The sequence below is a fragment of the Heteronotia binoei genome, chromosome 2, assembly GCF_032191835.1.
Source record: "Heteronotia binoei isolate CCM8104 ecotype False Entrance Well chromosome 2, APGP_CSIRO_Hbin_v1, whole genome shotgun sequence".
Classification (NCBI taxonomy): Eukaryota; Metazoa; Chordata; class Lepidosauria; order Squamata; family Gekkonidae; genus Heteronotia; species Heteronotia binoei.
This window is the reverse complement of record NC_083224.1, coordinates 178,206,636-178,218,179: the sequence shown is the minus strand read 5'-3', so window position 1 is coordinate 178,218,179 and position 11,544 is coordinate 178,206,636. Positions and strand designations below refer to the sequence as shown.

General features: G+C 44.9%; 1 protein-coding gene across 1 annotated transcript; it reads right to left on the bottom strand.

Annotated features, from left to right (window-relative positions):
• Positions 1 to 1,343: 1,343 nt before the first annotated feature.
• LOC132567698 (uncharacterized) lies at positions 1,344 to 11,257 on the bottom strand. The gene is made up of 3 exons (XM_060233373.1): positions 10,967 to 11,257; positions 5,204 to 5,234; positions 1,344 to 2,517 (listed from the first exon to the last, which is right to left on the bottom strand). Exons 1-3 carry the CDS (start codon positions 11,246 to 11,248, stop codon positions 2,162 to 2,164), a joined length of 669 nt encoding a protein of 222 aa, XP_060089356.1. The 5' UTR covers positions 11,249 to 11,257; the 3' UTR covers positions 1,344 to 2,161.
• Between the last annotated feature and the right edge of the window lie 287 nt (positions 11,258 to 11,544).

The window sequence follows — 11,544 nt, the reverse complement described above, 5'->3', positions numbered from 1 at the left end:
GCGGCGGCTGGCCCACTTGGGGATCGGCCTGTTTTTGTCGGCGCGCCCCGGAGAGCTACTTGGAAAGTACCCGCCGGTGGGCGAGACCCAAATGCACCTTGGCGCCAAGGGCGGCGCTCGGGGGCAACACACCTTGGCGCGTGCCTACCTGCTCCGAAGAGCGACTGTTCCGGGTTGGCGAGGGAGGGAGGTGCACTTGCAAACCCCCTGGACCAGAGGCGGCTGGGCGCGTTGCCGGCGGCTAGTACTAGTTCCTCAGGCGGAGAGCGAGCGCGTTGGGGAGGGTTGTTTCCAGGCCGGGGAGTCTTTGTGGGAAGCAACCGGTGGCGTACATCCTCTGCAAGCCTCGCCACTCTTATCTCGATCTACGCCGATTGAAACTCAAGTCGTAGTAGCCGGCTGATTTCAGTGGGTTTCGACTACAGCAGGGGTGGCCAGGCTTGCTTAACATTAAGAGCCACGTAGGACAAATGTTTGAGAGATGTTTGAGAACTGCAAAACATGGAGCATTCGGATGTTGGAACGGAAGGAAGGAAGGAAGGAAAATGGGGGGAGGGAGAAGTGGGAAGAAAGCAACTTTAATTTTAAATGCATTCTCCAAGCTGCTGACTGGCTTGGAGGAGGAGTGATTTAAACAGAGACATGCCTTCTCCAAGCCAACCGGGGAGGGAGAAGTGGGAAGAAAGCAACTTTAATTTTAAATGCATTCTCCAAGCTGCTGACTGGCTTGGAGGAGGAGTGATTTAAACAGAGACATGCCTTCTCCAAGCCAACCGACAGGGTGGGGTGGGGGGCTTCGTGAGCCACAGAATATGTGTGAAAGAGCCACATGTGAGCTGCAGTTTGGCCACCCCTGGCTTAGAGCCATTATGCGTAGGATTACAGAGTGAGTGGGCAACGCTTTCCGGAAGAAGGAACCCCCTCACAGAATGCGTGCGCATGGGACAGAGGAGGAAGAACCCCGCGCGGCTGTTTCCTGTGCAGCCTTTCTAGCACAGCGAGAATGCCATACTCATTATTGCCAACCTCCAGGTATGCTCTAGGCCTTCCCTGGAATTGCAGCTGATCTCTAAAAGATGAGGTCACTTCCTATGAAGAAAATAGGTGGTTTAGAAGGTGGACTCTGGCGTTATATCCAGCTGAGGTCCTTCTCTCAGCTCCACACCCTCAATCCCTGGCCAAACCTAGGACTCCAGAGGCCAGCCTGAGGAGATTTCACTTGGCAGTCCAAAGAGGTTTAAGTGCCCTATTTTATTCTAAAAGCAAAGCAGCCAAATTATGCAAAGTGGGACAGATAACTCTGTAAAACTGATTGTAAAAAGGAGAGAAGGGATCGATTTTGCTATTGCCTTATAATACAACTTTATTCCCAAGGAGCTATTCATTTCCTCAGTTATGATTGTGCGGAAACTGTGCAATATTTTACATCTTGTCTGTAACCTTACATGTGTAGAGTTCCTGTCACCCCACTCAGCCACCTCAGAAGTACATCATCAAATGTACCATTTTGTTAAAATGTCTAATAAACTGTTCCTGTGGATAGGAGCCCCTTGCAGAATGCAAAACAAAAAACCCACCTCTGAGAGAATTGCTCTGCCCTTAATGTAAGGGAGTAATACCACTGATCTACCTTACAATGCACTTGTAAGAAATTACTGAATGCTCCATTCACAGTGTGTGCTTTTAGAGAATACTAGAAGTGTGAAATGTCACCAAAGATAGATGTTGCTGAGACATTGGAGTTAGTATTCTGTTGGTGTAATAGCCACACCTACTGTGAGATTATCTACAGTTCTGAGTTGAGATGGACATTGGTCTCAGCTGACATAAACAGTGGCAGCAAGAACTTTGGATGTGAGCTAGTGAATTCTGGGTAGTGTTGTGCAGGTTTTGTGTCAAATGTATTCTCTTGCTCCATGGTCTTGAATAAATCTTAGTCTTACAACATCCTTTTCCCTTGAGTAACAAATGTTCAGCTAGCCTGTGGGACTGGTGGTAAGTGGGGCCAAAAGCTGGGATAATTTTAATGTCAGGATTTGTCCATCACCTGATACATAAAAATAGTGAAGTGCAGAGAATGAGCTTGCTGAGAAATCGTGCATGTCACCAAATCATGAAATGATATTGACCAACAGGAGACTGCCATGAGTAGATGCTCCATTTAGATTTTAAAGAGCCCCCAGTATGTTCTGTTGACGTCAATGTTCTTGAGATTTTCATTAATCTTCAAGTGCAGGCTTGTCCCCTTGTCCAGGAAGTAAGGCCTTCCCAAGGTGACAAATGTACGTTTTCCATTTGGCCCTTTGAGAATGCTGAGAACTTGGTTGGAGTTGGTGACCAGTTCAACAGTGAAGTGGTCCTCCTCAGAAACGCCAGTTTCCTTACAGGCGACGTAGACGTAGGTATAATACATGCTGCTTTCCTGGATTTCCAGTGAGGACTCGGTTGCATTAATTGCAGAGCTGCTGCAGTTCCGTGCCCACGTCCAGTGAATGGCAGGCTGGGAGTTGACTGGAGCTTCCCATGCATGGATGGGGGGGAGGAAAAAGACCAAAAGTTAGGACATGCAGTGGTTTTATTCAGGGCTTTTTTTTGGTAGAAAAAGCCCAGCAGTAATTCATTTGCCTATTAGGCCACACCCCCTGCCATCACCATTGTTTCACACAACTTTTTTAGTAAACGGCCAGCAGGAACTCATTTGCATAATAGACCACACCCCCTGATGCCAAGCCAGCCAGATCTGCATTCCTGTGCATTCCTGCTCAAAAAAGGCCTGGTTTTATTAGTAGTCACTGGACTTCACTAGTTATTTTCCTAATAGGGGCAATGCGGTCCAAGCAGCTTGCAGATAGATAAACATCATCACAGTGTATATTTGTGCAAGGCAGAGCATCCGCTGTGGTCTCTTACTGTGACTCATTTCCTTCCTTGTCCCCAGCTCTTCACCTTCAGTTAGTACCTGAGCCTACCAAAAAGTCACATCTCTTTTTTCCCTAAGAAGCTCTTCCCCTAATTCTAAGTGTAGGAGGCAGGTTGTAGTTCTGCTGTGTACATGTCCAACCAGCATTTTGTATATTGCAGGGCAGACCCCTGACATTCCCAAAAAGTTATATTTGCCAACTTCCAGGTTGCGGCTGGAGATCTCCTGCTTATTTCATGACCAGTTGACAGAGATCAGTTCACCTGGAGAAAATGGTCACTTTGGAATGTGGAGTCTATGGGATTATACCCCCATTGAAGTCCCTCCCCAAACAATGACTTTCTCAGGCTCCACCCTCTAAATCTCCAGGTATCTTCCAACCCAGAGCTGGCAACCCTACAAAGAATTGTGAGTGAGTGTGCGTGTTGTGGGAAGCCTTGGTTCACAAGAAGACTCAAGGAAGACTCAGAATTCAAAGATGGCATGCATATCAGCATGTTATAAGCTGGCAACCAGTTCTTGGTTCACATATTTTACCTCCCCAGATCCTACAGTTTCCTGTTAAAGTTTCCTTCTATGCCCATGTGGACCCAACATTCCTAGTCAAATACTGTGAATGCAGATAATTACCCTTTCCTGGGATATACACGTTAAGTATGGCACTGACTCCCAGCAATTCCTGATTCAAGGGGAAGGGAGAGTGTGAGGCTGAAGACCTACCCATTGAGGAAATGCACACACCGCATGCTTTGTAAATCCCTGTGAATTTTGTGGGAAAGAGGTGCTCTTGGGAGCAGGTGGGAATCTGTCTTCCTCCTTTCTCTGCTAAAAGTGCATGTCCTTTGCATTCTGGTGGAACTGCTTCCTAGAATTCTTGTTCTGGCTAAGCTACTGAACTCTGGCCTCTCAGAGAGCTGTTGCCATGGCAAAGAGCTGAGCTATCGTACTCTGGGGAGGAGGTGTTTGCATTTGGCGTGGTCCCCTTTTCTGTGCTGCTGGAACCACTTGCTGGTTCCATTGCTGCTTCTGTTGCTGAACCCCAAAGGGAAGCTGGCTCTGACAGACCTCTGTTGATGTAGCCACAGAAGCCGTTTGCTCTTTTGTTGCTTCCAAACAGTATCAGACTAGGCAAACTAGGTAGATTGCCTAGAGTGCCAGCCTTCTGGGTGCGTCAAATTGGGTGCCCCCCCTCCAAGTGAATCAGTAACATTATCAGTGCGGGGGGGGGGGGGGGAGCACCAGAAGTTATCCTTGCCTAGGGTGCCAGACAATCTGGGGCCGGCCCTGATCAGATTTAAACACTCTGCTATGGAATGGATCAGAAGAAGTCTAAATCTGGGGAGACAGGCTGTGCAATGTGTAGTTTTACATGCAAACAGAGTAAACATTTGTAGAAATGAAGTCATCTGTGCTCTATCATAGGTCCCAATTTGGCAAGAACAAAGCATGTTCAGTTTGTCCCTTCGTAGGTAATGTCTGTATGTGCTCATGCTGGCTGTCAAATATAAAAATCCTCCCAGACGACTTGTACAGAAGTAACATTAACTCTGTCCATTGAGAAAATTTGACTGATTGTGATGTGACAGCCGAAAAGGAAGCAAACAATTACTGCAGCCGGAGTTTTTAGACACTGAAGATGGGCACTGGATCATGTGAGGTCCCCAAGACTACCTCTTCTTTGTCTTCTTTTAGACTTACTTCTGACATTACGTTTCCCTACTCCCATTTTAGAAATTTGAGTAAAAAAGCAATCAGAAAATTGTAGAGGCCATATATTCACTTATTTTATTATGGCATCGATGAAATAATAACATGTGAGAATGGGATGTGTGTGGAGAAAGTGTCAGCCCTTTGAAGATGGTTTCTTCCAGGGCTTTTTTTTTTGTAGCAGGAACTCCTTTGCATATTAGGCCACACAGCCCTGATGTAGCCAATCCTCCAAGAGCTTACAGGGCTCTTATTACGGGGCCTACTATAAGCTCTTGGAGGATTGGCTACATCAGGGGTGTGTGACCTCATATGCAAAGGAATTCATGTTACAAAAAAGCTCTGGTTTCTTCCATGTTCATATTCTCTACAGCATGAACATGAACTATAACATTAGAAAGGAAACAATTAAATAATTTTGATTGAAACTGGAGGAAATAGTTATGTTTCTCTGCCCTGTTTGTTTGCTCAATGCTAAATAACAGTATAAATGATAACTATAAATGATAGTTATCATAGTGTATCCCTTCACTTTAAAAAATCTTTAATAAAACCTCAGTAAATATGAATACTTACAGGATGCATGAAACCAGCACGGCTTGGGCGACTGTAAAGAAAAGAGGAATGGGGTAAATAAATATTAAAAGCAGTGAGTGAGGCAGTGGCTAGACTTTGGAGCTTAGTTGGGGGAGGGGGCTTTGGCTCAGATTTCCTCTTGGTTGTGAAGTTGCACTAAATAGCCTCATCTGATTTGCATACTGCAGAGGACAGAAGTTAAGTCTGGGATATCCCTATCCTGTGTAACAAATGCAAGTTGTGGATTCTCTTCAGTTCACCCATGTGCGGGGCTTGATTCAGATCAGGATTGTGGCATATACAGAGAAGAGGGCTCTGTTCTCTCCCCCCCCATCACTTTACTGACTTGAAAGGGTCCCTTAGAATATGTGAGTTTCCACCGAGGGCCAAGTATTGATCTATAAGAGCTAGTTTGGTGTAGCGGTTAAGCGTGCGGACTCTTATCTGGGAGAACCAGGTTTGATTCCCCACTCCTACACTTGCAGCTGCTGGAATGGCCTTGGGTCAGCCATAGCTCTTGCAAAGTTGTCCTTAAAAGGGCAGCTTCTGGGAAAGCTCTCTCAGCCCCACCCACCTCACAGGGTGTCTGTTGTGGGGGAAGAAGATAAAGAAAATTGTAAGTCGCTTTGAAACTGATTCAGAGAGAAGGGTGGAGTATATGTAAATCTGCAGTTGTCTCTTGAGACCATGTCAGATTGGGGAAATGGCATAGGCAAAGATTGAAGTGGGCCAAGTACTGATCCCTTGAGACCCTTTTAGACTGGGAAAATGGTGCAGGGGCAGACTGAAGGCCCAGATGTGGGAACAGAGGAGAACCTGCAACACAAACCCAATTCCTGTACTCCATAATGTGTGAAGCAGCCACTTGAATAAGCTACTGCTTCAGACCAACACGGCTGCCCACCCGGATCTATCTTGAATTATGATAGTCATTGCCTCTCAGCCTAGTCTATCTTACCAGCTTGCTATGAGGCTGAAATGCCATTCCAGGCATCTTGGATTCAAGGTGGGGTATGACAGATGAGACAGTTCCATCACTTCCATTTCTGAACCACTCAGATCCATTTCATTTCCACTGATCTGAAGAGAGGGAGCCAGCCAGCCATGGATCTAGTCTTCTCAGCTCTCCTCAAAAGGAGAATCAGATTCATCAGAGACAGTCTCACCAGAGCACAGCCCTAAATCTTGTCTGAGACTGTTCAGGGTTAGGAAGGCACGTGAGATCTGAAGGTATGTGTGTTTCTTCAAGTACTTAGCAGCCTGCTTCGGATGATCTGTGGGCTGTCTAGGTCAGGATGAGGATTTTTGGACGCATTCAGAGATGATAGAAAAGAGAAATTTCTAGGCAGAAGGGGATATCTGAGTCAAAGCCAGCTTCTTGAATTATGTGCACAATGATTCTGCAATGCTTGTGGTAAGCATAACATGTTCCAGCTGTGCTCCTCACCCATCACATGATGGAGCAGTCATGTCCTACAACAGCATGATTCTTTGGATCACTGTCAAGAGCTTTGTGAAGTTTCCATGAAGAAGAAGATGATGATATTGGATTTGTATCCCGCCCTTCATTCTGAATCTCAGAGTCTTGAGTGGCTCACAATCTCCTTTACCTTCCCCCCCACACAACAAACACCCTGTGAGGTAGGTGGGGCTGAGAGAGCTCTCCCAGAAGCTGCCCTTTCAGGAACGACTCTGTGACAGCTATGGCTAACCCAAGGCCATTCCACAGCTGCAAGTGGAGGAATCAAACCCGGTTCTCCCATATGCATTTAACCACTACGCCAAACTGGCTGTCATGAACACATGAATGACAGAAATTATGGAGTTTGCTGCTGCATTATGAACTTCCAGGCAAAGTGTTATTTTTTAAATTAAAAAAAAAAAGCCCACCCCACGATTAACATGGAAACTGAAAACTTTTTCTGTTCATAAGTCAATACTGCTTCTTGACAATCAATCTGGATGATGCAATATCAGCTATGTTGGCTCAATCAGTACTGTTCAGCTGAGTTACTGTTTACCTACAGGCTCTTTGAACTGTCTGTAGTCTCTACAAACAAGAACACTTTCTGTGTTGGATGGATGTAGGCGTTGGATCCCTCCAGAAAGCTTATGGATTGCTGAGTCAGCTAAGACATGAGCATCTGTGCAAGGTCACTGCCGGCAGCCTCATCGCCATGAAACAGCTTGTGGACAGCTGTTATTTGGTATTGCAGTTCAGCACAACGGAGGCATTGATCTAGGGAGCCAACAAACATCTGCACTCAGGTGTAAGACAGAGAGCCAATGTGATGTAGTGGCTAGAGTATTGAACCAGAGAGACCCTGTTTAAATCCTCACTCTACCAAGAAACTTGCTGGGTGACAAATTTTAATCCTAACCTCACAGGGTTGTTGAGAGGAAAAGATGGAGGAGAAGAAGAAGATGATGATGGTATTGGATTTATATATCACCCTCCACTACGAATCTCAGAGTCTCAGAGAGGTTTACAATCTCCTTTACCTTCCTCCCCCACAACAGACACCCTGTGAGGTGGGTGGGGCTGAGAGAGCTGTCCCAAAAGCTGCCCTTTCAAGGACAACGCCATGAGAGCTATGGGTGACCCAAGGCCATTCCAGCAGCTGCAAGTGGAGTGAGGAATCAAACCCGGTTCTCCCAGATAAGAGTCTGCACACTTAACCGCTACACCAAACTGGTTCTCAAATTATGTAAGTCACCTTGGGTCCTCACTGGGGAGAAAGGTATCTTATCAATCAAGTAAAATAAATAGGTTACAAATGCATAGCATGGACAGGTTTTCAGAATTGCCATGCTTACCAGAGTGGGTATGAAAAGTCATATCCTCTCTTGTATATAACAAACAATAATGGTTTGTTTTTTGGGTATAATTGGATGCAAGACATGCCTTCCAGGTGCTTTCCCAATATTTTCTTGGAAACTTCCAATGAAAGAGATGCCATCTTCCATCAAGGACAACGCCATGAGAGCTATGGGTGACCCAAGGCCATTCCAGCAGCTGCAAGTGGAGTGAGGAATCAAACCCGGTTCTCCCAGATAAGAGTCTGCACACTTAACCGCTACACCAAACTGGTTCTCAAATTATGTAAGTCACCTTGGGTCCTCACTGGGGAGAAAGGTGTCTTATCAAACAAGTAAAATAAATAGGTTACAAATGCATAGCATGGACAGGTTTTCAGAATTGCCATGCTTACCAGAGTGGGTATGAAAAGTCATATCCTCTCTTGTATATAACAAACAATAATGGTTTGTTTTTTGGGTATAATTGGATGCAAGACATGCCCTCCAGGTGCTTTCCCAATATTTTCTTGGAAACTTCCAATGAAAGAGATGCCATCTTCCATCAAGGCTTGGAATGTGAGCCTTTCTTTTCTGCAAGTGGTTACCACAAGAAGTCTTGTGGGAAGGAGAGGATGTCACATCAAACTTGTACAAACACAGTGGATGGATAGCACTAGAGAGACCAGGATTGGATTTCTGATTTCTAAATGAGTGGGTATCAATGATTTGGGATGCCAAAACTGCAACTTTGCCAGCAAATTATTATTAAAAAGTACAACACTAGGTTTTTTGTCTACCCTAGGGTGGCCAAACTGTGGCTCGGGAGCCACATGTGACTCTTTCATACATACTGTGTGGCTCTCAAGGCCCCCCACTGCCCCATCACCTGGCTTGGAGAAGACATTTCTCTCTTTAAATCACTCCGCCAAGCCAGCCAGCAGCTTGGAGAATGCATTTAAAGTTAAAGTTGCTTTCTTTCCACTTCTCCTTCCCTCTTCCATCTATTTTCCTTCCTTCCTTCCCTCCAGCTCTCAAGCACCTGACATTCATGCCTTGTGGCTCTCAAACATCTGACATTTATTCTATGTGGCTCTTTCATTAAGCAAGTTTGGCCACCCCCGGGTCTACACTAAAACAGCAAATAGCACACAGTGGTTGTAATTGTGAGGTTTGAGTTCAAGTCCAGGCTCTGTTGTAGCCTTAGTCAGTGGCCTTAGGCAAATCACTGTCTTGTACTCCCAATTTCATTTTTGGAGAAGTTGGGATTCCAATAGAAATGTTGGAATTCTGATAGTTATGACCCCATGTATTCCCATTATCATTGGCAAACTTTTATGTTAAATTAATAATTTGAAGCATGTAGAACATGAAAAATACAGACCACTTCCCAAACTTCACAGAACAATTGCAGTGGTTTTGTCTGAAGTATGGCCTTATTTGTGTCACAATGTCTGTTCTTTCGAGATGATCACAAGACAGTCAAAGCAATTTAAAGGGATGCATTAATCATTAACATGCAGACAATTTTTCCTGCCAGTTTTATTATCATCATTATTATTGCTTGACTGCAGTATCAGAGGTTGATTAGAAAACACTGTGGGTGGAGGAAAAAGGGAATGCTGGAATCACACATTTGGTGAGATAACACCTTACTCACTATTTACACCCTTGCTCAGTTATATGCTAATCTCTTCTACGGCCATGAATTAATCTTAGCACATGCCCTTTCTTTTCTCTCATTCAAAACAGTCTCCCATTGATGCAGCAACTGCTAGGCAGATAATGTTTTTAAAACAAGCAGATTTAGCCTGTATATCTCATGGGTAGTTGAATCCACCCTTGGCTTTTAATTAATAACAAAGTGCTATTTATTTATTCAAATATTTCTACTCTACTCCCCCCACAAAATGGGGAGCAAAAGTGGCTTACATCATTGTTCTCCCCTCTTCCATTTTGTTCTCACAAAAACAACCCTATAAGGTAGATTAGGCTGCAAGTGATGGGCCCAAGGTTACCCAGCGAGCTTCCATGGAAGAGTGAGGATTTGAATCTAGCCTGAGACTTTAAACATTACACTGTACTGGCTGTGTGGAGAATATTTCCTCTGGAATAATGCCTTTGGTTGGGCAAAGGCAAACTGTGTCTTTAGTTTAAACCAGTTAGCTGAAAGGGAATTCTGTGGGGTAGAATAAATACATTCTACCTCACTGTACTGGCTGTGTGGAGAATACTTCCTCTGGAATAATGCCTTTGGTTGGGCAAAGACAAACTATGTCTTTAGATTAAACCAGTTAGCTGAAAGGGAATTCTGTGAGGTAGAATAAATACATTCTACCTCACAGAATTCTGTGAGGCAAAATGTATTTATTCTACCTCACAGAATTCTGTGATGGAATTCTGTGAGGTAAATATATAAGCAGGCAAGTGCATTGTACAGTGTAATAAAACCACTCTCATGGAACTGTGGCGGATGGCCACTGTGGCTGGAGAAGGTCAGTCAATGAGTCTTGCACAATGATACCATCAGCACAAACCATACTTCCTTGTCACAGCAATGCTATGAGCAAGGACTGAACGTATACCCTTACACATAGCACAAGCGAGGCAATGCCCCCCAGTTCAGTGCACAAATATGTACAAATGAAATGGCATCCAACCAGCCGCCATTTAACAATTTGAAAACTCCATCTTTGTTTGTTCATATCATTACCATGGAAATAACTCTGGAAATAGCTGCCTCAGTCTACAACAGCAAAAATAAAATAGAATCCATTTGTGGCACTTGAAAGACTTAACATTTTATTCCATCCTGTCCTCTGTTTTCATGGGCCAGGACCCATGTTTTTGGATGGTCCACAGCACTAGGACATCATTTTGCTAGTCTTTTAAAGGTGCCCTAAGACTTCTGTCTATTGTCAGTAACAATAGAAGTAAATCTGATCAAATGTCCCATTTGGTGCTTACCTGTTGGTGATGCAAAAGCAAGCAAGCTATCAAAAATGGAAGCAAGGTCAGCAGCCAGAGGACCAAACAAGCCCCTAGGCACCAGGTGAATCGTCTGTTTCGCAGTGTCCTTGCATCACTGTGAGGGCTGCCCGGCTCTGTGAAAGCCTGTGTCTCCATGGTGCAACTCTCCAAGCACTTCTGGTTTCCGAGGCCCTGTTCATTGACAGTGTATTTATGTGCTTGGAGGTTATCAAGAATAAGCAGTTCACAGAAGGGGGGAGGGCAGGGCTTGCGTTTCATCACCGGCTGGGAAGCAGGGCACTCTGGCAGCGAAACTGACGTGGGGAGCGGAAGTCTCCTTTGGCCTGCAGCCCAGCTGCTATGAAATGAAACTAGCTGCCCTGATGCCAGAAGAGGAGGGGGGCGGTGGAGTTTCACACGTGGTTGTATTTACAAAAGCTTTGAGAAAAGGGAAAGGGAATTCTTCAAGTGGGAATTTTTATAACATCAGCAGTGTTCTCAGGATTATTTTTATGCTTGTGTGAAAATTTAGACCGATCCTGTTGCAGTGTTCATTGCATGATACTGACGGGGGC

Coding starts and splice junctions, on each gene's coding strand:
- LOC132567698 (XM_060233373.1), bottom strand. CDS start 11,248: ATGAAACGCAAGCCCTGCCCTCCCCCCTTCTGTGAACTGCTTATTCTT. Junction 5,235..10,966: donor TGCTTTTGCATCACCAACAG/GTAAGCACCAAA, acceptor TTTTCTTTACAG/TCGCCCAAGCCGTGCTGGTT. Junction 2,518..5,203: donor GTGCTGGTTTCATGCATCCT/GTAAGTATTCAT, acceptor ATGCATGGGAAG/CTCCAGTCAACTCCCAGCCT.